The 24,552-nt window shown below is 40.9% G+C and overlaps 1 protein-coding gene and 1 long non-coding RNA gene across 3 annotated transcripts in view; one reads left to right on the top strand and one right to left on the bottom strand.

Moving 5' to 3' along the window:
• LOC122539929 (epsilon-sarcoglycan-like) overlaps positions 1–15,758 on the top strand; it is a 52,328-nt gene extending 36,570 nt beyond the window's left edge. The window contains exons 9-13 of the mRNA XM_087977871.1: positions 3,216–3,242; positions 6,136–6,324; positions 9,380–9,406; positions 9,651–9,682; positions 15,473–15,758. Of these exons, the coding sequence (XP_087833997.1) occupies positions 3,216–3,242; positions 6,136–6,324; positions 9,380–9,406; positions 9,651–9,682; positions 15,473–15,480 (283 nt within the window). The 3' untranslated portion in view covers positions 15,481–15,758. The remainder of the gene's footprint in view (positions 1–3,215; positions 3,243–6,135; positions 6,325–9,379; positions 9,407–9,650; positions 9,683–15,472) is intronic.
• A 563-nt stretch (positions 15,759–16,321) lies between these two features.
• LOC122539930 (uncharacterized) lies at positions 16,322–24,552 on the bottom strand. Of its 2 annotated transcripts, XR_006309209.2 has the most exons (3): positions 24,397–24,552; positions 23,726–23,873; positions 16,322–16,569 (listed from the first exon to the last, which is right to left on the bottom strand). It is a non-coding gene; the product is annotated as an uncharacterized LOC122539930 (long non-coding RNA). The 2 variants fall into 2 exon arrangements; XR_015752494.1 differs by lacking the exons at positions 23,726–23,873; positions 24,397–24,552 and adding an exon at positions 22,503–23,152.

Genomic DNA, 24,552 nt, shown 5'->3' with positions numbered 1-24,552 from the left:
ATGGTACTTTCTACTATTGCACTTTCAACTTGGCAGCAAGCTTGCTGATACAGTGCTGGAAGACTGGAGGTTGGCTGACATCGGTGCTGGGCAAGTTTTTGGAGGGAATCCTGAGGGACAGAATTTATATGTATTTGAAAAGACAAGGACTGATTAGGGATAGTCAGCAAGACTTTGTGCCTGGGAAATCATGTCTCACGAACTTAATTGAGTTTTGAAGAAATAACAAAGAGGATTGTTGAGGGCAGAGTGGTAGACGTGATCCATATGGACTTCAGTCAGACATTCGACAAGTTTCTCATGGGAGACTGGTTGGCAAGGTTAGATCACATGGAATACAGGGAGAACTAGCCATTTAGATACAGACTGGCTTGAAGGTATAAAACAGAGGGTGGTGATGGAGGGTTCTTTTTCAGACTGGAGGCCTGCGACCAGTGGAGTGCCACAAAGATCGTTGCTGATTTTCATCATCGATATAAATAATTTTGGATGTGAACATAGGAGGTATAGTTAGTAAGTTTGGGAATGAATCCAAAATTGGAGGTGCAGTGAACAGCAAAGAAAATTACCTCAGAGTACAATGGGATCTTGATCAAATGGGCCAATGGGCTGAGGAGTGGCAGATGGAGTCTAATTTGGATAAATGCAAGTTGCTGCATTTTGGAAAGGCAAATCAGAGCAGGACTTATACACTTAATGGTAAGGTCCTGGTGAGTGTTGCTGAACAAAGAGACTTTGGAGTGGAGGTTCATAGTTCCTTAAAAGTAGAGTTGCAAGTAGATAGGATAGTGGAGAAGGTGTCTGGTATGTTTTCCTTTATTGGTCAGAGCATTGAGTATAGGAGTTGGGAGATCATGTTGTGGCTGTACAGGACATTGGTTAGGCCACTTTTGGAATATTGTGTGCAATTCTGGTCTCCTTCCTATCGGAAGAATATTATGAAATTTGAAAGGATTCAGAAAAGATTTACAAGGATATTGCCAGGGTTGGAGGGTTTGAGCTATAGGGAAAGACGGAATAGGCTAGGTCTGTTTTTCATGGAGTGTCAAAGGCTGAGGAGTGACTTTATAGAGGTTTATAAAATCATGAGGGGCATAGATAGGATAAATAGTCAAGATCTTTTCTCTGGGGTGGTGGAGTCCAGAGCTAGTGAGCATAGGTTTAAGGTGAGAGGGAAAAGATGTAAAAGGGACCTAAGGGGCAACTTTTTCACACAGAGGGTGGTGCATGTATGGAATGAACTGCCAGAGGAAGTGGTGGAGGCTGGTACAATTACAGTATTTAAAAGGCATCTGGATGAATATATGAATAGGAAGGGTTTAGAGGGATGTGGGCCAAGTGCTGGCAAGTGGAGCTAGATTAGGTTCGGAAAACTGATAGGCATGGACAAGTTGGATCGAAGGGTCTGTTTCCATGATGTATATCTCTATGACTCTAAATACATTCTGATTCCAGCTACGCCACACATCCTCATTACTAATAGTACTCACAACACTGCCCTCCAATCATGACTTTGCATTTCATTTATGTTTCTTGTGCTCTTGCTTGCAGTCATCGCTATTATAGCTCTTTATTTGTCACATAGCACGTGCAGATTGTCAGCTGGCAGATGCATTCTCCACATATCTCACTATATGTCACTTTCTTGTAGAATGTTGCACACTGTAGAAGGCAACAGGTCTTTACCAGAGGAAGGAGAGCCATTCTACACATTCTCTCCTCTTAAAGAGAGATTCCTGGCCAAATGGGAATGGCCAGATGCTGTGGCTACTGCTAACCCTAGAAGACACATTTTACAGGATTTCTTTATACCTAATCCCCTGTGCCTTCTGTTTGTGTAATAAGGGGCAGCTGCTTCCAACCCCAATCTGTTTCTCTCTGTTGTCCCTTGACATGACATATTAATCTATGTATCTCTCTTGCATTTCAATGCTGGGACTGTTGATGGCTCTTAGCCCACAGAGAAAGAAAAGGGCAGCGTTTCCGAAGTTGATCTGACTCTTGCAAGCACCAGCCAGATATTGAAACCTCATGATATCTTGAAGCTAGATTAGAGGACATGGTGTAAGCAGTGATTTAATGGGGCCTGTGTTCACAAGACCTAAGCCAAAGGACTAGGACATCACAAACACAGGATGGTGACATTGCAAATTGGTTATGCTGAGAAGCAAACCTTTGAGGTCCCAGGCAAATGAAGAATACTGGTGAACATCCACCAAGAAACATGGAGTGCACTGTGCAACCTGCCAGATAACTTACAAACAATATCAGTATGAAGAAGTCCATCTCCATTGGATTGGGTTCTCGTTCAAAGCTTGATCTGCAGCCACTCTATCCAACATGAACATTGAGAGGATTGCATTGTAATACTCAGAGTTTATGGAAGCTCAGGGGAAAAACCCAGGTCAAATTCCTGAAATTTATACTCTGCCTTCCCTAATCAAGGAATTCCCTGGCTAATAGTTGTATGGAGAGATAATAGATTTTAATGGAGAGGAAAACAGGAATAAGTGGTGCCAATGGAAGGAGCAAATCAAGATGGCCCTTTGGAACAGTGGTAGTGTCCCTACCCCTGAACCAAGAGACCTGAGTTCAATTTCCACCTGCTTCAGATGTGTATAATAATATCTCTGAACAGGTTGATTAGGAAAATAGGTCAAAAAAAAGGAAACAAAGATAAAGGAACTCTTGCAGTGGCACATGAACATTTCATGTAGCACTGGAAAGAAAATAAACCCTATTAACAGAGTTTCAATCTACTTCTGTAATCAATCAAATACTCAACTGAATGTTATCTTCAAGGTGAATGAATGAATCTTTTTTGAAATGAAATAAATCCATTTGATTTAAGAGTCTAGTGATGACCATGAAGCCATTGTCGATTGTCAGAAAAACCCACTAATGTCCTTTAGGGAAGGAAACTGCCAGCCTTAACTGATCTGGCCAACACGTGACTCCATATCCACAGCAATGTGGTTGACTCTTAACTGCCCTCTGGGTAGTTAAGGATGAGCAATAAATGCTGATGTAGTCAGCAACGCCTACATCCTATAAATAAATACAAAAAACATCAACAAATTAGTCCGTGTTCGACCTAGGTGTTATTTGATCAGAATGTTGGTAATTAGCATTGACTTCTGTTTCGGAATTTTTACATTTCGACAATTTCCTCTTCCATTACTGAACAATATTGACTTCCTTTTGTTCATTTGCAGAGCAAAAAGAGATGCAAAGACTTCAGAGTAAGTTGTTTTTTATATTACAAGTAAGTCAGTTCATTAAGTGGAATATGTTGAATGCAGAATAACTGTCTTCATATGCATTAAATAATGCAACGTTCTGAAAAATGTCCATCACTATTTCAGTGGGAAGCAGATAGTAAGTAAATAATTTACGGGAGTGCCTCTGAACTGGAATAAAGAACAAAGAAAATAAACAAGGAGTATTTGCCCTGGCAAATTTCATCTCAGCTGTGTGAGAAAGCCAGACATCACCTTGTTACAAAGATTGTGCCAGATATAAGTGAAGGCAAAGTTGGTGAAGAATTCTGACATCAGTATTTAAGGGTTTTAGGCAACACCCAATGCAATCTCTGGGACATCAGGATGATATTTGCAACATGGAGCTGGTGGCTATGGGCGAGGTTATCACTGCATTCAACGTTTCTGCCTCAATCCAGATTATGCAGTAATATTAAAATTAACTTAGTGAGCACTTATAGCTCCTTTTTCCCCAATTTATGCAAGGAATGTGGCATGATATTCCAATGTCAATGCCATACTGTATTTGAGAAAGCACAGGTGTCAATGATACAGATTTATGGCCATTTAAGCAACATGCTACTCTCTTGTTCTGTAGGCCATGCTGTCACCTAGTACTAATGGCTCAAGGCTATTTGCTGCACCTTTTAGAATATATGTTGTTGCATTACTGTTTGCAGACATTAACAAGAAAAATATAAAATGCTGTGTGTTGATAATCTTGAGTCAGCCACACATTTTGCACTTTCAGGCCGGCAGTTATAAAGTTGCACCATGTGTTCAGATTGCTAACTTGCAAGACATATCTTCAGTTTCTGTATTTGCAAAATCCCTTTGGCTTTCCCTTTAGTATACAGGATGCCCCCCGTAACCATCTCCAAGGAAGGAAAAGCTTGGGGAGAAATTTTCTTTGTATCAGAGAGGGTTCAAATATCTTAAATGAACTAAATTTAGTGTTAAAAGATGTATAGAGTGAGGCGTTGTAGGAAAGTTGGAACTCCACCAATTTCCTATGAATTCTGTGCGATGTTGTTAGAACAGGCAAGCAGGAGGATGCAGCCGTTGCATTCGGGTGGCAGCCCAGATAGGTTGCCTGCCACAAGTGAGCAGAGGTGACTACCCAGACGAATGCCTGAAGCATAGCAACTCGTGCCTGGTTGCAGTACTGGAAAGAGTTTAATGATTCAACCTGAGCCATTAAGATAGCACCTCCTTAGCTCTGCATCTCCCACAGGCCCACCACTCAAACCTTCCTTCCCCACATTCTTTTCAGTCTTTTCTGATCCAAGCGGTGTACCTCTCCAAAGCTTCTGCTGCTTTCTCATGCACGCTCTTTATCAGTTTCAAACCTAGTGCCCATATTATTTGTTGTATCTTCCAATGTGTATTAAAGACATGACTGATTTACTGGTCGGAAAACCAGCACTTTCATCTCCCTTCCCACAAAATGTTGTTGTACTGGTGTCTGAAATTGTTGATGAGAGATGCTGCTTGCTAAGGGCTGTAATACTGGTCAACTAGCAGCATTATCAGCCTTCATGTACCGACCTACAAAGACACCTAGAAGCATGTGGTGGAATGCTGGTTCTCAGGCAACTTTTTAAACAGGGATTACTTTGCATGCAAAATGTGTTGTATTTGTGTGGCCACATTGTGTGGCCACATTGTGTGGCCACATTGTGTGGCCACGTCGTGTGGTCACATTAATGCCTTTGTTGGAATGTATAGGATTAATGACAAAAAATGAATTGGTATTAGTCCTGAGCTTTGCAGAGATCCCAAATTTCACTTTCTTTTTGTTCATCCACACTGTGTTATAAACAAGAAAACTGAAGGGAACCTTCTCAGTGAGAATCAAGTGTTGTAATCTTGGACCAGAGTTTACTCCTTGTTGAATGTACCATCTTGTGATGCCAAGAGCTAAATATTTTACAGATGATGCAAGTAAAATGCCTAGCACAGTGATGACGTGCCTGAATGCAACAGCTGATCATACATAATGCATACAGTTTGTGGGTGTTACAAAGCTGCATATGTTAATAAGCCAACGGTTTCAGTTGTAAGCTACAATTTGACTAGGTGCTCTGCTGGAGTATCCGTCGAGATATAAAGCAATATAAGAGCTGTACGGTCCATGTGTCAAGTATGGAGCACTAGCAGAATTATAGTCAACACATTGCCAGCTTGAGTTATTTTTCTGGTAAATATGATTTATTTTTCTTGGCAGCTTATTTACTTTGAGCCATATAATTTGTTCCCAACTCCTGAATATGGTACTAGCATTGGCTGTCACCTCCTTTTCTGGGGAGGGTACTCTGGAATGGTAAGAACTTTGTGTGGCTGATGAATTGCTCTGGAAGATAGGAAAAGACATGGTTAATTTGCAAATGGCAATGACCATCAATTAAATCAATAACCTGTTCAATCTGTTCTTACAGATGTTGGTGGAGGGCAAAATGTTGCAAAATACTCTGGATGAACTCTCCTGATTTTCACTGAATCTTTTACATCCAGCTGAGCAAGGCCTTCAGGCCCCAGTTTAACAGAGAGGGGGTCAGTTTCAATGCCCTAAATAATATATGCCAGTCTTGCCAGCCTTACAGGAACACTAATATCCAGCACTATATTATATATTTTCCACCTCGCTCCCCTACCTCCCTGTGGAAAGCACTGGGAAGCAGCATTACTGACAGGACTATGTGCTTGATCAATTTCTCCAACCTTAATTCTTGAACAAGCTCTTAGCCCTCTAGAAAATTGGGATCCCTACTTTGACAGTTGCAAGAAGTGCAAATATTCAGTGTTAAATCATTCTGAATGAACTATGAGTTCAAATTTTTATTTTAAATATGCTTCCTACCTTTTACTCTTTTAGCATTCAACTTGTTCATCACCATTCAATTCAAGATAATGCCTGTGAACTTAGAGATTTGGCTAAAAGCAGGGATGGCATCCGGCCTCTCTCCACTCTCCCTATGTTTAATGCAAGAACGGGGGAAAGAGCACCACCACGTCTGCCTTTCAACTATGACACTTCCCGAGTACCTCTTGTATTAGACCAACAGTAAGTTCAGCTTTCCCTTTTGCAAAATTGTCATAGTATAAGAAAGAATTGATCAATGAATTGTGAATACTCAGGGACTGTCAACTCTCTGGTGAATATGTTGTACATCTACTGCTTATTTTTGTTTTTATGTTTCGGAAACTAATTCAATGCTTGCTAATTGAATGCTACAGCTTCAATTTTGCATCCAAATCAAAAAAATGTTTCATCAAATAAACTTTTTTGTTGTAGCTCATTACTCACCTGCAATGCCAGCTTGGCCTCATGGTAAACAAAGTTGTTAAGATTGTTGCAAGCATGCGCTTGTTTTCCCTATGGCTAGCCATTGTTCAGAGATAGTTACAACAATATTGTTATTCTACAGGGATTTAAATTTTTTTTTTAAATTTCCAGAATGTGTGACAAATGTAAAAAATAGGGTTGGTATCAGACTGAAATTGCAGAGGACCCATAACACCAACAGCAATACTTTGCATTTATATAGCAGTTGTAACACAGTAAACTGTCCCAATATGCTTCATGGGAACTGACAAAGAGTTAAGTTTTAAGAACTGTTGTAAAGCAGGAAAGAAAGGTAAAGGTGGAAAGGTTTTGTGAGGAAACTCTGTAGTTTGAAGTATTTGTATCTGAAAGCAGTCACCAATGGTGAACAGATTCAGTGAAACAAAAGAGCCAGAACTGGAAGAAAATGGAGATATAAACTTAAATTGGTGCATGATCACCAAATAAAGATAAATTTTATTTCTTCCAATTTGCACTTAAAAGACAGTTATAAAATGTGATTGCAGTGATGTGAAATAGTCTTGTGTGCATTAAATGTATGTCTGGATAGCTCTCAAATTACCTGGGTGATTTTCAGTGCTAAAGACTAAGATTTAACACAGAACATTTAAAGCAAATTATTTTACTAAACTGCATGTCATATTACAATTGTCAAAGAGCTGATGTTTCAGGCAGAAGACTTTATTAAGCAGTAAAAGAAATCCTGTGGCACAATTTTAAAGAGGTTGTGTTGTTCCCATCGATAACTAATTTCCATTTTAGCATCATATCCTGTAATTGGCACTCAAGTATTCATTAAACAGTATACTATTTCTTTGTAGGACAAGTACCGAATAAAATTGTTTAAAATGTTGAATAATTAAATTCACTTAATTCTACAGAGAAACTGAAGGGACTGTTTTTCTCTCCTCAATATGACATGAACGTCTTGCACCAGATTGAACTGAAAGAACTAAAATCATTTGGTCACTTATAACTTGAGTATTACTTAGAAAAAAATGTGCTGGTGATTTGTTAGACTTTACATCTCAGTACCTAACAGATAGTATCAAACACTACAGTTCACAAAGGCTGCGAACTGACTATACACAACCAGCTTGTGCTTGCAAAACTCAAAATCTAGTGTCCAAAATTCAATGTGATGGTTAGATTAAACAACACTTGCCAATCAACAGAAATTGCTGGAAAAGCTGAACAGGTCTGGCAGCATTTGTGAAAGGTCACCAGACCTGAATTGTTAACTCTGATTTCTCTTCACAGATGCTGCCAGAGCTGCTGAACTTTTCTAGCAATTTCTGTTTTCATTTCTGACTGACAGTACCTGCAGTTCTTTTGACTTTTACTTGCCAAGCAATCCCAATTGAGTTTAGAATTGCATGCACAAACAAGTTAAGCTTATCAGTTGGATCCAGTGTGGATAAATCACACATATTAGAAGCTATGCATGCGCATGCAGGGTCCTGTCCTTTGCAAATGGAAAAAACAATGTCCAGGGATTGCGCCTTTTTCAATTAATCAAAGTTTGGGGGACAGTCATTTCCTGGTGCATTCCTCATGACTCTGTTTTGATGAATCAAAGTTGATTTGCCTGTTTTGAATTTAAACAAAAACTTGGTAGTTAACTGTTCCTTATCAAGTTTTGCATGGCAAAAGCACTACCAATCGATACCCTCTTCTCATGCAGTACAGATGGTTGAGATTTGCTATTCTTGCAATTCTGTCCTGATGAGGACAAGATAAAAAGCTTTTACAGTACATTCTGTCTTTTAAAAAAAAATATTATATTGTTTTAGTTATGAACTTATTTGCCATTTTCCTTTAAGTTCTTTCACCCTGTTAAACTGACTATTATCTGTTACATGATGTAAGCTGGAAGGGCTGACTTTATGAATGTAAAATCTGGCAGGTGAGATACACTAACAAAGCTGTGTTTCTAAGACAAGCTCCATAAGACAGGTTCTAAATTTTATTTATTCTGGAATTTATGCTTTATAGCATATACATTCATGACAACATTATGATAAATTCAAAGTTCATACTTACAAGATTTACAAGTAAAAATATCAATGCAAATGAAAACATAAAGATAATTATTTTAAAATTCAAGCTACAATTATAGATGTGCTTCATTTATAGTGAATCCTTGAATACTTGTCACATTAACCTTCTCAGCAAAAAGTATAAATTTATTTCTTTCATAACATGAGATCAATAAAAAACATTTTATACATTATATCAAAATGTAAAAGGATATGTTAATAAATCTTGCAACATAAATACTTAAAAGAACATTTACACAGTCCATTTTTGCCAGGTTTTCCTGAGCAGCCATAAGAATGAGTGACTCAACAATTTCAACAATCTTTGAAAATGATCTGAATATAGGTGCAGAACCCCCACATATTTAAAGCCAAACTCACTTCAGGCAGCTGACAGGGACACCCAATGAATTTGTGAAGCGATTTGGCCTCCATCTGTTTTTGAGAGGACTTCCCACATAGGATATCCCTTTATAAAACTAGTCAATGGAACAGTAACTTTATGGTCAAAACATAAGAATGAAAAGGAAATTCTAACCTATGTTAGCCTGGAGGGTAGCCGTAAGTGTTGGATTAAAATAATTTTTCATTATCAGTTATTTGTTGCGTACAGGTATTTGCCTAGTTTATTTATCACTAGATTTAGCAGATAAGTAGGTATTAATTTGTTAAATTATGCATATTTTAGCTATTATTCATTTATTCGTGTTTGAAAATGTTTTATTTTTCCATAGGAAGCCTCACAGTGACCCCTCTCCAAGGTGAGTTTGCCATCAAGTTGTAAATTAACAAACTCTATTAAATGATATTAAAAGGGTTTAAACATTATTGAACTAGCTAGTAGTTTAAATACTAATTGATTCAGATTTGACCATCTCACGAACATAATAGCAACTGCTTCTAGCAGATCATTCACACCACCTACAGTTCAATGCATGATACTGCTACAGTAAGTAACTCATTGAACAGCCATAACGCTTCCTTTATGAAATTTGTCTTTTGCAGAAACCAGCCAAAAACACAACAGCAAAAAACTGGTAAGTGTTTCAGTATCATAAAAATATAATGGTATATAACTTTTAAAAAACAGAAAGATTGCGCTATTGTTGAAATATTTTGTTAATATGGGCATTGGGAATATGGGAACAGAAATAAGCCATTTAATTGCTCCAATCTGTGGTACCATTCAATTAACTCATTGCTGAACTGATTTTAACTAACTTTTTGCATATTCCTTGGTTCCCGATCTGTTAACACCATTACCTTACTAAAAATAAATTAGTCTTCATTTTGACATTTTCCATTGATATATCCTCAACTGCAACTTAAGGAGAGGTCTATACTTCCTTTACCAGTTTTGGATGTAGAAGTGCTTTCAGACATGTCCCTGAACTGTCTAGTGCTAATTATGATGTTATGTGCAGGTATGTGAGAGATGTTCTCTCCAAAATGGGCTTTGGGGAGGGAATCTGCAATTGGATCAGACTGCTCTACACCAACATTGTCAGTGCAGTCTCAATCAATGGTTGGGAATCAGATAGCTTCCCAGTCAGATCTGGAGCCAGGCAGGACTGCCCTCTCTCTCCTGCCTTGTTTGTGTGTTGCATAGAGCCATTTGCCAAGTCCATCAGGAAGGATGCATGCCTGAGAGGGGTGACTATTTCTGGCAGCAGGGGCCTGCAGGTCAAGGCCTCCCTGTACATGGATGACGTTGCCGTTTTCTGTTCGGATCCGCTGTCCGTGCGCAGACTCATGTGCATATGTGACCAGTTCGAACGGGCCTCGGAGGCCAAGGTAAACCGAGGCAAGAGCGAGGCCATGCTCTTCGGGAACTGGGCCAACCAATCCTCGATCCCCTTCACCGTCAGGACCGACCACTTGAAGGTACTGGGTATTTGGTTCGGGGGGGCTGGGGTGTACGCCAAGTCTTGGGAGGAGCGTATCAGCAAAGTGAGGCAGAAACTGGGAAGATGGAAGCTACGGTCGCTCTCCATCGTGGGAAAAAACCTGGTCATCAGGTGTGAGGCACTGTCATTGCTGTTATACGTGGCACAGGTCTGGCCTATTCCCAGAACCTGTGCTGCTGCAGTCACCTGAGCCATCTTCCAATTTATATGGAGGTCAAAGATGGACCGGGTCCAAAGGGACTCGCTGTACAAAGATCTGGGCAACAGGGGAAAAAAATACACCCAATGCCACCCTCACCCTGATGGCCAATTTTGTGTGTGGCTGCATCAAGCTGTGCGTGGATCCCCGGTACGCAAACACCAAGTGTCACTACGTACTGAGGTTCGACCTGTCCCCGGTGTTGCGAAGGATGGGCCTGGCCTCGCTGCTGCGGAACGCTCCGAGCAGTTGGACCGTTCCGTATCACCTGTCCTTCGTGGAGAAGTTTATGAAGAAAAACATCTTTGACCACAAGTCCATCAGGAAGTGGTTAGCACGTAGTGTCCTTGAGACCCTTCGGGAAAAGGGGAGGGCAGATCCTATCGAGCGGTTCCCTGAGCAGACTGTCAAAGCCATTTGGCAGAATGCCTCATCGCCAGAACTTTCCAACAAGCACCAAGACATGGCTTGGCTGGTGGTGAGAAGGGCTCTGCCTGTGAGATCCTTTATGCACGCCCGGACTCTGAGCCGCACCGCACGCTGCCCTCGAAGCGGCTGCGGGGGGGAACGAGACTGTCACACACCTCCTTCTGGAATGTGCCGACGCAGAAGAAATCTGGAGAGGAATGCAGTGGTGTTTATCGAGGTTCATCCCGAGCAGCGCCATGACGCAGGACTCTGTGCTCTACGGTCTGTTCCCCGGGACGCACACCAAGACGAACATCAACTGTGCCTGGAGGATCATCAACTCAGTGAAGGACGCTCTCTGGGCGGTCCGAAACCTGTGGATCTTCCAGCTGAAGGAGTTGACCCCGACTGAGCGTTGCAGACTGGCACATTCCAAGGTCTAGGACTACGTGTTGAGGGACACGCTGAAGCTTGGGTCAGCTGCCGCCAAGGCACGGTGGGGAAAGACCACCGTGTAACATCTGCCTGCCTAAGAAGAACAGGGGGCCCACGCAGTCATTTGGGCTCTGCTGATGCCTCAGCTAAATATGTGGACATATGATTGATAAACATACAGACCTGTATATAAAAATGATAAATTCTGATCTCTGTATATAAATGTTTACGTATGTATGGCATGACCAATTGTACAGACCATCAAATTATTTTATGAATAAAGTAAATTTTTGAAATTAAAAAAAGTTATGTCTCTTGTTCTGACCTACCCAGCCAGATGAAGTAGCTTCCTTGGGTGGTACGGTGGCTCAGTGGTTAATACTGCAGCCTCACAGCATCAGGGACCTGGGTTTGATTCTTGCCTCAGGACACTGTCTGTGTAGAGTTTGGACATCCTCCCATGTCTGCGTGGGTTTCCTCCAGGTGCTCCGGTTTCCTCCCACAGTCCAAAGATGCTTAGATCAGGTGAATTGGCCATGTTAAATTGCCCATAGTGTTAAGTGCATTAATCAGGGATAAATATAGGGTAGGGGAATGGGTCTACGTGGGTTACTCTTTGGAGGGTCATGGACTTGTTGGGTCGAAGGGCCTGTTTGCATATTGTAGGGAATCAATACTAATCTTTCTATCTTCCCTATGAAATCACATTACCATCTTAAACACTTCAATTCAATTTTCCTGTTAATCTCCTATACTAATCTGGGTATGTTGACAGTGTTCCATTACACTCCTGCTGATGGTGGACAGGTGTTGGGAAATCAGAAGCTGAGTTACTTGGCACAGACTTCCTGGTCTCAGTCTGGTTCTTGTAGCCACAATATTTATGTGGCTAATCTAGTCACTGGTACCCTCCAGGATATTGATGGTGGAGGATTCAGCAATGGTACTGTTGTTCAATGTAAGTTACAGAAAAGTCAATTTTATATATATGATGAAGTAAAGGGATGTACCAAATAAAGAGATACAGTAAGGAAAATGATACCAGAGGGATATCTCTTGCTTAAATCATTTCATAATTTTCAATTTGGAGTATATTTATTTATAAGAGCTTAAGGAACAGTTTTCAGAATTAGATCATTGAACGATTTGTTTGACTTAACAAATTCATCTTTATATGGACTTATGTACGTATCTTTATATGAATGCTGCTTATGCATAAGTGTTGCTTAAACAGAAATGTTACAATAAGCTTAGGTATATTGAAAATCAACATACACAGTACTTCTATCTTTCACTAAAGCTTAACTATAATTTTAAATCTTCGAAAAATCTCAGTGTCATTATACTTTCACTGTCTGCTTTACATAGGTAAGTCCTCATAATGGTCTAGAACAGTGTTTCTCAACAGGGGCGAAAGCGCCCCCTGAGGGGCGTTTGCCTTCCTTCGGTGGGCATTGAAGTCAAAGGGGGCGGCAAGGGGGCACTGAATGATTTTGTAGAGAGCTTACCAGTCACTTGGAAGACTGCCATGTCCTTGAATGACTTGCTGTGTGCAGATGGATAACACGAGTCACATAACACGAGTCTGTTATTTTCCCTGCACCCATGGAGGCGTGCGGTCTGATTGGTTGCTGCGCTATTATTGAGAGTCTTCTCTGTCGTCCCATTTGAACTCATTTGCAGTTGGCACTGATTCTACTGCCGAGATCAATATCACCTAACTCGTGTCTCTTCTAGGAAGACGAAACTGTTCTACCGGGTGGCACAATGAATGCGCATTACAGCTAATTAGCCAATCAACTTTTTCCACTTATCTGAGCATCTTAAAATTATCGTGATAAAGTAATATCCATGATTCCATCAGGGTATTTGAGCGATGGCCTCATCGAATAAGAAAAAGTGCAGGCAGTATGGCATGGATTATTTGCAATATGGCTTTATTCAATCTCCATCTAATAAGCAGTTACCACTGTGCTTGCTCTGTAATCAAAGTTTTTCCAACAAGGCCATGAAGCCTTCCCATTTTATTAAACATTTGGAAAAGAAACACAGTGACAAAAAGGACAAAGATTTGGCATATTTTCAAACATTAAAGAATAAATTCAATCAGCGACCAACGATTTCCACTGCCCGTTCAAAGATGGGAGTCACAAATGTGGATGGCCTTGTGGCATCATACAACATAGCGAAGCTAATTGCAAAATGTGGTAAACCACATTCCGTGGGTGAATCATTGGTGCTTCCAGCTATTGCCGAAGTATTATCAACCGTGCTACATCAGGAACCATCAATGACTATCAAGTGTTTTCCTCTTAGCAATGATTCCATTAGAAGGCGCATCGATGAAATGGCCTCAAATATTGAGGATAAATTATGTTCCCTTTTGATATCGAAAGAAATCGCCTTCCAAATTGATGAATGTACTATATGTGGAAGTCAACCTTTACTTTTGGGGGGCGTTGCATGATTTCAAGGATAAGAAGGGGGCATTGAATACAGAAAGGTTGAGAAACACTGGTCTAGAATATCAAAAGAGATTTTAGGATGTGCATCAGACATGCTCATGCTATTTGAAAAAATAGGAGGTTGTTCAGCAAAATTATAGCACATTACAGGAGGTAGTGTATTGATTAAAGATTGTTTAACAGATAGAAAACTGAAAGTAAGAATTCTGGTCTTCCTGCTATAGGAAGGATATTGTGAAACTTGAAAGTGTTCAGAAAAGATTTACAAGGATGTTGCCAGGGTTGGAGGGTTTGAGCTAGAGGAAGAGGCTGTACAGGCTGTGGTTATTTTTTCTGGAGCATCGGAGGCTGAGGGGTGACCTATGGAAGTTTATGAAATCACGAGGGGCATGGATAGGATAAATAGACAAGGTATTTTCCCTGGGGTGGAGGAGTCAAAAACTAGAGGGCAAAGGTTTAAGATGTGAGAGGATAGATTTAAAAGAGATCTAAGGGGCAACTTCTCCACACAGAGTGGTGCATGTATGGAAGGAGCTGCCAGAGGAAATGGTGGGGGCTGGTACAATTATAATATTTCAAAGGTATCTGGATGGGTACGTGAACAGGAAGAGTTTAGAAGAGTTTTGGCCAAATACTGGCAAATGGGACTAGATTTATTTAGGATATTTAGTCTGCATGGACGAATTGGACTGAAGGGTTTCTGTGCTGTACATTTCTATGGCTCTATGACTCTAAATGGGTCATTTTTACATTGGCAGACTGTGGTGAGTGGGTCCCACAAAGATCAGTACTTGGGTCTCAACTGTTCACAATCTATATCAATGGTTTAGATATGGAGGCCGAGTATAATATTTCCAATGTTTTCAATAGTACAAAGCTAAGTAGCAAAGTGTGTTGTGAAGAAGATTTAAAACATTTTCAGGAGGATTTCGTCAGGTTTGCTGATTGAACAAGAACATGGCCAATTTTAAAGACTGAGTACTGAATATTTGGAATTACGTACCCCAGAAGATTGTGGGAGCTCAGCCTTTACATATATCTAAAGTAGACATTGATACATTTTTGATAATAAATGGCATAAATGGTTATTGGAATAGTGTGCATTAAAGAAATTGATGTGTTTGTTCAGCCATAATCCCATTAAATGGCCAGGCAGGCTCAATGGGCTAAAAATGGTCTATTCCTGTCACTATGTTCCTATGTAGTAGATAATATATTTATTATAGGTGCTACTCATAATGTCTGCCACATATCTTTATTATTATTATTATTATTATTATTATTATGAATTATCCCATGATTAAGTACTGAAAAATATTGATATTATTTTCAACTCTAACAGTAACATTGTCCATATTTTTTTCAAAGACCACACGGATGTTGAAACTTAATGGTGTGTTTCTTTTTAATTAGGTAAATAAAAGGGTAAAGGAAAGGCTGTGGACTGGATCCTAATCACTCCAATGCAAAACATTATGCTTTCCATAATGAAAATGAGAAGGAAGCCATGATGGAAATGCATGTGCACTTAGATTCATGCTATTAATTTCTAATGATCATATATTATGTGTTCTATAATGACTGCTGACATTTGCAGTGCTTCATTCTATGTGAGTTCAGTAACTAATTAAACAAAGTCACTATTGTTACAAGGAAATTGCAATGCATAATTTCAACAAATTAAAATGTTATGAGCATATACCAAAGTATTTATAAATGGTTTATTTGTATGGAAATATCAGTCCATATGCTTTTAGCAAGATGTTTGAAAGATTATATAATTGTTAAATTACACAATAGCCTGAATAAAGTGATCTACTTACAAGGCAATGTTGCACCAAAATAAAAAGCAAAGATTTATTGGTTTATAGATAGTATCTAAATCTTTATAAGGAATGTAATCTAAATATCTTAATCTAAACATTATTTTGTGCAATGTTGGCTCACAGGCTCTTTATGTATTTCATTTCTTTTCCCTAATTCTTTCCATGCAGAATACATTTTGTGGTTTGGGTAGTGGAGCACAATTATCTCCACTGATACAGTGGAACCAAATATCAGATGCCATGGAGCCCTGGCAGCCAATCCAATACAGCCCATTTTGCACCACTGCGCAAAACAAATGTCACACTAATATGTCAACAGATAGTCACCTTGTGCTAAGATTACCAGTAGCTTCAAGGATGAAAGATGCAGTGGATGACACAGTGTAAATGATTTTCAACAGATTACTGTGAAACAGAAAATAAATTGCAAAATATATTTGTATTTTACATTTGAGATGGAGCTCTTAATTTTTATTTTGTATTTTAATTGAATACATAGAAGACTAATTACTTTTTACAATAAGTTGTAATGCATAAGATACATCACTGTCAAATATATAACACAACTTTCTATTATTTGAATTCATTGTTTACACATTGCTTGTGTTTGCTTCAAAAAAATTACTTTCTTAGCCTTGTTCCATGATATATGATGCCACAGCGATATCAGTTCAGCTCTGCATTCTAAATCAATGAAAAGAGAATACAAATTAAAGATGCATATTTGCCAGTTATTTCAGAGTTCTCCTCATTATTGAGAATAAGTGCTCTGTCTGTTTTTACACTGTATTAAGAATCAGCCTTCGTAGAAGACTGTTCATAGAAGGCTGGTCCTTCATTGACAATGACTACTGAATTATCAGGGATGAAGGATGAAGTCTGTTCAGTGCCAAAGCCTGTAACATGTGCAGTGATGCATTAGCAATTTGAGATGTAACAAATAATGCAAATTATGCAACCTGACCACTGCTCAGTAAAATGGATGCATTAGAATTCTTGTTTTTTCTCCCTTTGTCCAGTCTCTTAACACTCTCAAATTTAGGTGGTCTGATGCATTACGTCAGTTCCACAATTTCCAATTTATTGACACCAGCCACATCATCTCCCATGAATGTGAATATCCTCTATACCTCCATTCCACATCAGGATGGACTGAAGATTTTTCATATCTTCCTTGGAAGGAGTCCTTAACAGTTCCCATCCACTACCATCCTCCTTTGCCTAGTTGAGCTCGTTCCAACTTTGAACAATTTCTCCTCTAACTTGCCTCACTTTCTCCATGTAAAGAAGGCATGGCTATTAACACCTGCATGGGTTACATAGAATCCCCACAGTGTGGAAACAGGCTCTTCAGCCCAACAAGCCCACACTGACTCTCCTAAGAGAAACCCACCCAGACACATTCCCGCTACTCTATATTTACTCCTGACGAATGCATCTAACCTATATATCTCTGAACATTATGGGTAATTTAGCACAGTCAATTCATCTGAACTGCACATTTTTGGACTGTGAGAGGAATTCCACGCAGATATTGGGGAGAATGTCTATGTGGAGTATGTACAGTCACCTGAAGCTGGAATCAAACCCAGTTCTCTAACACTGTGAGGCAGTAGTGCTAACCACTGAGCCACAAAGCCACCCTAACAGTTATGCCGGCCTTGTTGTGGGAAAAGCAGAACATGTTTCAGTCCTACTTGGGTTTCGTCCCTCAAATCTTTCTACAGCATATCGATCAGTATCAATGCTATTTCCTGTTCTTGCCTGGATTTGGAAAAATGAATAAATTTTGGTTCCAGCTTAAACCCTTCTTTCATGTTCAACTGGTCATCCCCAATTCTTTCCTTCACTTTCTTGATGTCACTGCTTCCATTTCTGGGGATAGACTGTCCACTAATTGAAGGCGTAACACTTGCTCTTTTGTCTTCTCCCCCTCATTGTGTAAGGTACCAAGCACACCTTCCAGGTAAAATAGTTGTCCTTCTTTGAATCTGGTCTCCTGTATTTGCCACTCACAATGTGGTTTCCTCATCAAACACAGACTGTGTAATCACTTACTCAGTGTCTCTCCTTTGTTCTCAAAAATGACCTCAATTTTTGGATCACTTACAATTTCTATGTGCCATCTTGCTCTCATGATAACATTTCTGTCTTAGGCCTGCTGCAGTGTTCCAGCAAGGTCCAACATAAGTTGGAGGAACAGTGATTTATTTTCCATTTAAGCAGTTCACAGCCTCAGAACTCAGCATTGAGTTCAACAAATTCAGACCATGAACTCTATCCTCCATGTGTCATGTCTGCATGTGCTTGTTCCCAGCAGAGCTGACCTAATTTCTGCTACTAACATTACCATTAGCACAAAGTCTTCAACTATATCATTACTCTGTTACTATTGGCATGCCCTTTGCATTTTGTTCTGGTCACTTTTATCAACTGTTCCACTTGCTCTTCCCCATCTTTCTCAACAGCATAAAAGGTATCACATTTCCAGCCCCTTTCAGTTCCACAGGAGACTCATATTGGACTTGGATTTAAAATATGAACTCTGTTTGCCTCTCCATAGACGTTGCCAGACCTATTGAGTTTCTCCATCACTTTGTTTTTCTTTCAGATCTCCAGCACCCTGAGTACTTTGCTTTAGCTTTAGCTATCTTTACTAGTTGCCCTAATTTTGTTTTTGTGGTCACCTGTCAATTTTTACAAACGGACACAAATCTTTTTCTGCCCAGAGTCCAAGAAAAATTGTTTGCAATGAACAAAAAGCTGACTGGAATATTTTTGTCCCGACTAATGTAGTATTTGCAAATTCGGTGTGTGTTGCAGGGATAAGTTATGGAAATGAGTTGACTTTGAATCACTAGTCAAGGTGAGATGATAGTCTCTGAAGTAGCAGACTTATTTTGTAATTAGCCCAGGCTCATAGGGAGCATTCTAACCTCAGATTGTGATTTTAAGTATCACTCCTGGATCTGAGGACCAAAATCTAGGCTGATGTACCTGTCTAAAACTGAGGGAGTGCTGCTATGTTGGAAGTACCTCAAAATAAGGTCCCAACTTCCCTGTCTGGTGAATGCAAACGGTCCCATGGCAATATTTTGAAGGACTGCAGAGGAATTGTCCCCATGCACTGGTCAATATTCATTCCTCAGTCAACATCACAAAAAAATGTTCTAGGAGAAAGTGAGGACTGCAGATGCTGGAGATCAGAGCTGAAAATGTGTTGCTGGAAAGGTGTTGCTGGACCAGCTGTGTTGCTGGTCAGGCAGCATCCAAGGAGCAGGAGAATTGACATTTCGGGCATGAGCCCTTCTTCAGGAATGAGGAAAGTGTGCCAAGTGGGCTAAGATAAAAGGTAGGGAGGAGGGACTTGGGGGAGGGGTGTTGGAAATGCGATAGATGGAAGGAGGTTAAGGTGAGGGTGATAGGCCGGAGTGGGGGTGGGGGCGGAGGGGTCAGGAAGAAGATTGCAGGTTAGGAAGGTGGTGCTGAGTCTGAGGGTTGGGACTGAGACAAGGTGGGGGGGAGAGGAAATGAGGAAACTGGAGAAATCTGAGTTCATCTCTTGTGGTTGGTGGGTTCCTAGGCGGAAGATGAGGCGCTTTTCCTCCAGCTGTCATGTTGCTATGGTCTGGCGATGGAGGAGTCCAAGGACCTGCACGTCCTTGGTGGTGTGGGAGGGGGAGTTGAAGTGTTGAGCCACAGGGTGGTTGGGTTGGTTGGTCCGGGTGTCCTAGAGGTGTTCTCTGAAACGTTCCCCCTTACTTCCCTCCAAGGCCCCAAGGGATCCTTCCATAACCGCCACAAATGCACCTACACCTCCACACACATCATTTACTGCATCCGCTGCACCCGATGTGGCCTCCTCTATATTGGGGAGACAGGCCGCCTACTTGCGGAATATTTCAGAGATAATTGGTTGCAAAGCATGTTAGATGTTGCTGAAGTAACAGAAGTCACTCTAAAAATGCAAGATTTTCTGCTCCTACCTATGAAAATATGAGAGTTCTGAAATTTGTCTCACACAAAACAGAGTTAGAATCATAATGAAACGGTACATCAGCTGCTGCCTGTAATGGTTGGCTGAGCTAATATCGGCTATTTTATGACACAAGTTTCTACTTGGTGGGTGGCACGGTGGCACAGTGGTTAGCACTGCTGCCTCACAGCGCCAGAGACCGAGGTTCAATTCCTGCCTCAGGCGACTGACTGTGTGGAGTTTGCATATTCTCCCCGTGTCTGCGTGGGTTTCCTCCGGGTGCTCTGGTTTCCTCCAACAGTCCAAAAATGTGCAGGTTAGGTGAACTGGCCTTGCTAAATTGCCTGTAGTGTTAGGTGCAGGGGTAAACGTAGGGGAATGGGTCTGGGTGGGTGCGCTACGGCGGGTCGGTGTGGACTTGTTGGGCCGAAGGGCCTGTTTCCACACTGTAAATAATCTAAATCTAATCTACTCTGGAGTTGTGTGTGATGACCTCATCAGTGAGTAAATGTCTTGAATTGTTTGCATGCAAATCAACTGAAAAATTGCACAAATTGAAATAATCACCAGGATGTTATGTGGTTTTCACCTTTCATTTCATGAAATCATGCTGTAATACTGTATAACATTTATGTAACTTTTTGCATTTTGAAGTTATACTTGCATATTATCACTGATGTGAGAATTTTATTTTAGACTGGAGGCCTGTGACCAGTGGTGTGCCACAAGGATCACAGATTGATCCACTACTTTTCATCATTTATATAAATGATTTGGATGTAAACACAGGAGGTATAGTTAGTAAGTTTGCAGATGACACCAAATTTGGTGGTGTAGTGGACAGCGAAGAACGTTACCTCAGAGTACCACAGTATCTTGATCAGATGGGCCAATGGGCTGCAGAGTGGCAGATGGAGTCTAATTTAGATAAATGTGAGCTGCTGCGTTTTGGAAAAGCAAACCAGAGCAGGACTTATACACTAAATGGTAAGGTCCTAAACAAAGAGACCATGGAGTGCAGGTTCTTAGTTCCTTGCAGGTTTCAATATATTTACATACTAATGCACTGAAAGCTGTGTCCCCATTCTAGGTGATTAAAGACTTAACAGCAATCTAGGTTTGTTTAATACATTGCATCATTTGTATGACACTTTGATCTTTTACTATAAATTCTGTGTCCTATGATCCAGCCTCACTAGCGACCTGATGAAGGAGCAGCACTCTGAAAGTCTGCACTTCCAAATAAACCTGTTGGACAATAAGCTGCTGTTGTGTGAGTTTTAACCTTGGACCAGTGAGGTTAAGTTGTAGTTTAAAAGAGTCCATTACATTACAGATCAGTGGTTTCAGATCCTTCCCCTCAAATAGATGCAAAGCAGCCAATCAGCGGTCACCAGCGAGTAATAATCCCTCGACTGCATTGTTCAGGGCCAATCAGGAAACAGCACTGCGACCTCGTGGTCTATATAAGGGATGGTCCGCAGCTCCTGCTCTCCATTCGACCCCTTGTCTCCGGGTGGACTAAAAGTTTGGTGCCAGTTACAGTCAAAGGACGGTCATGGTGAACCGGCGGAGCTGCTCCCTGTCAATCTTCCCAAAGTTAGAAATCACACGACACCAGGTTATTGTCCAACAGGTTTAACTGGAAGGTTCTGGATTGGTTGTCACAACCACCTGATGAAGGAGCAGCGCTCAAAAGCTAGTGCTTCCAATTAAACCTGTTGGAGTGCAACTCGGAGTCGTGTGATTTTTAATTTTGTACACCCTAGTCCAACACCGGCATCTCCAAACCAATCTTAGGGCGTTTCAGCTATGACTGTGCTTCACTCCCAACAGGGCATTCACATTTAAAGTAAACTGCGTTTGCCTTCGGCTCCCGTCAACGACTCACTGAAGTAAAACTGACAATAACTTCGCAGTTGGGACAATTGGTTTTAAGACCAATTTCTTCAACTCACTGACTTTGCTACTTTTAATTTCACAGTGGCTGAAACCCCCCTCACCCTTCCCTACATTTTATCACCATGGTCTGCTTCAATTGTAAGTTCAGCCTGGAGCCCCATTCCAGAACAGTTGGCAACTCCTGCTTCCCTACAACAACTACCCACCCGTTTTGCTCAAGATTTGATATTTTTTCCCCCTGTCCTTGCAACCACCGTAAAGGTTTACCTCACTCACCCTGCACCCGGGCAATCCCCATTCTGTTCACGTCGGGAAACATAATTCTTCAGCTTGAAGGGGGTTTTTGTTGTGTTTCTGTGCGTTTACGGTAACAAACTTGCCCCTTATTTTAAGGTAAATCTACAACTGCCTCAAATAGCTGACAATGACATAGTCCGGAACAAAACCACCACAACAGCGTCGAAAGAAGAAACCAGATTCTGGATTGGCATAAAGCACATTCACCAAATTTTCCAATGTTTCTTTATTCCGAATTCATTGAGAATTTCATTTCAGGACTGTATGAAGTTTAGAAATGTAATTAAGTCACAAAGTCTGATGCACTCATCCCAAGCTGCGCTTCGTTTCTTCAAACAGTTTTTTTTAAAGAAATAAATAACACAAACACCCTACTCAACAAACTCGCTCTCGTTCTTAATTAGGAAATGACCGCACCGATTAGTTTAAATGCTCAAACTACCTCAGGGTTTGATTTCCTTCGCTCATGAACAAGGAAGTGAAACAATGTACATTTCCAAAAGCGGTTTTGAAGCTAAAATTGGATTGAAAATGCGAAAGGAAAACGTGTCCCATGACAAAATCAAACCATCCGGGATTGTGCCGCTAACGATCACGGCGCAGAGATGCGGAAATGCTTAACATCGAGAAACTAAACCAATCCGATTCGAATTAGACGAAGTTTGTGTTCTCCCGAAGCTCCTCTCCAAGTTCTGACCGTACAGCAGGAGAAATGCGACTGTCGAATAGGCTCACTGTGGAGTACTGTGAAAGATAGCAAGCGGCTCTAAGCCGTTCGCAATTTTTTTTGTAAATTTATACAGAGCGGCCCGTGGGCAGTCTTTGCAAATCACAGTGACGTAGCAGATGTGTGACCAGAATTGCTACATTTCTGACTTTTCACAAACTTTCCTCATCCTGAAATCAGCGAAGTTTCACAACTACGACTGTTTGTTGTCGCAGTGTATTTGAGAAACGGGCAAATGTTGAGTTCGCGGCCGCGTTAAAGAGGTCAAAAGTCACTCGACATCAGGTTGTAGTCCTCGAGGAGAAAGTGAGGGCTGCAGATGCTGGAGATCAGAGCTGAAAATGTGTTGCTGGAAAAGCGCAGCAGGTCAGGCAGCATCCAGGGAGCAGGAGAATCGACGTTTCGGGCATGAGCCCTTCTTCAGGAATTCTCCTGCTCCTCGGATGCTGCCTGACCTGCTGCGCTTTTCCAGCAACACATTTTCAGCTCTGATCTCCAGCATCTGCAGCCCTCACTTCCACCCCAGTGCAATGCCAGCATCTCCACATCATGGCTTTGAAGAGAAGCCAGAGTTGTGTTCAGACCGAATTTAGTGTTTGTTCAGTTCTACAACACTGTTGTAAAGAACAGGTTTTGCAGAAACCCGCGAGCGAACCCACTCAATATTTAAAACAAACAAAAAAAAACCCTCTGAAACTAGAAAAAAAGTCACCCAAAGGACTACTGGAAATCCGAAACAAAAAAAAACAGAAATTGCTGGAAAAGTTCGGCAGCATCTGTGGAGAGAAATCAAAGTGAACGTTTCGGGTCCAGCCACCCTTAAAGAAAATAAAAATCTTTCTTTCGAAATTAACGGTACCTCCAAAAGTAAAAGCGCCAAGGTATAAATGGAAAACGTAACTCCGCCGATTCGCTGACTTGCATTTGTCCAAACTCACCAATTTTGTTTTAAGCTGCTATCTCCTCCTGGCGTTAGGACGGCTCTGAGCGACGGCGAAACGCAGAAGGTCACAGGCCCATTAGTGGGAGGCAGTTCATTTGATGGTTCAGCCCGTACGTCCTCCTAGCGTTATTCCCTCGCCTCCTCTAAATGTCACAAACATTTATTCAACTCTAGAAGGCAAACGCTCCCGTCGCTCTGTTTGAAGATTTGTTCCACGCTTTGGTTTTCCCTTGTGCGGGCAAGCATTTCTTGACAGCGCCGTTTTGAAGTTTGAATGTGCCCCCGGTTCTCTGCACACACCCTCCCGCATGCTTCTTTTTTTTAAAAAAAAATACCCTTAGCAATTTTATTCTTTCAGATCCCGGCTGGAGTTTCTGAAGCCCCTTTCTCATATTTCCTAGCTCCTCGTTGCAATGTTTTCAGCTCTGAAACGTTTTTTTTTTGTTTGTTATCTGGTGGCCCGAATGTGAGCGTTTGACCCGAACACGATAGAATTGAATTATTCCCTGCTCGATTGTAAGTTCCACTGTTTAATTATCCAACCCCTTCACTACACAAGCATTTCCTGTTAGTAAACGCAATCAAAAGGATAAAAGTACTGAGTAAACGTAATTGATCAAATGCCATATCGTTGAACACAGTGCTAATTTCAACGCTCATACTTACTTCTTGGTGAAATAAGCCGTCAACTTCTGTCCTGATCATTTTAAAGAATTTAACATCCAAGCTATTGTCATGCGGACGACTTAAAATTAACATTCTTTGCAAGTTAGCAAAAAGAGAAATGTTTTCGGTCACAAAATTAGTCATAAATATAGGGTT

The sequence above is a fragment of the Chiloscyllium plagiosum genome, unplaced genomic scaffold (assembly GCF_037043375.1).
Source record: "Chiloscyllium plagiosum isolate Xiang-an unplaced genomic scaffold, Cpla_swu_hap1 HiC_scaffold_32, whole genome shotgun sequence".
Classification (NCBI taxonomy): Eukaryota; Metazoa; Chordata; class Chondrichthyes; order Orectolobiformes; family Hemiscylliidae; genus Chiloscyllium; species Chiloscyllium plagiosum.
Note: the sequence above shows the minus strand (reverse complement) of the source record. Positions and strands in the feature narration are given on the sequence as shown.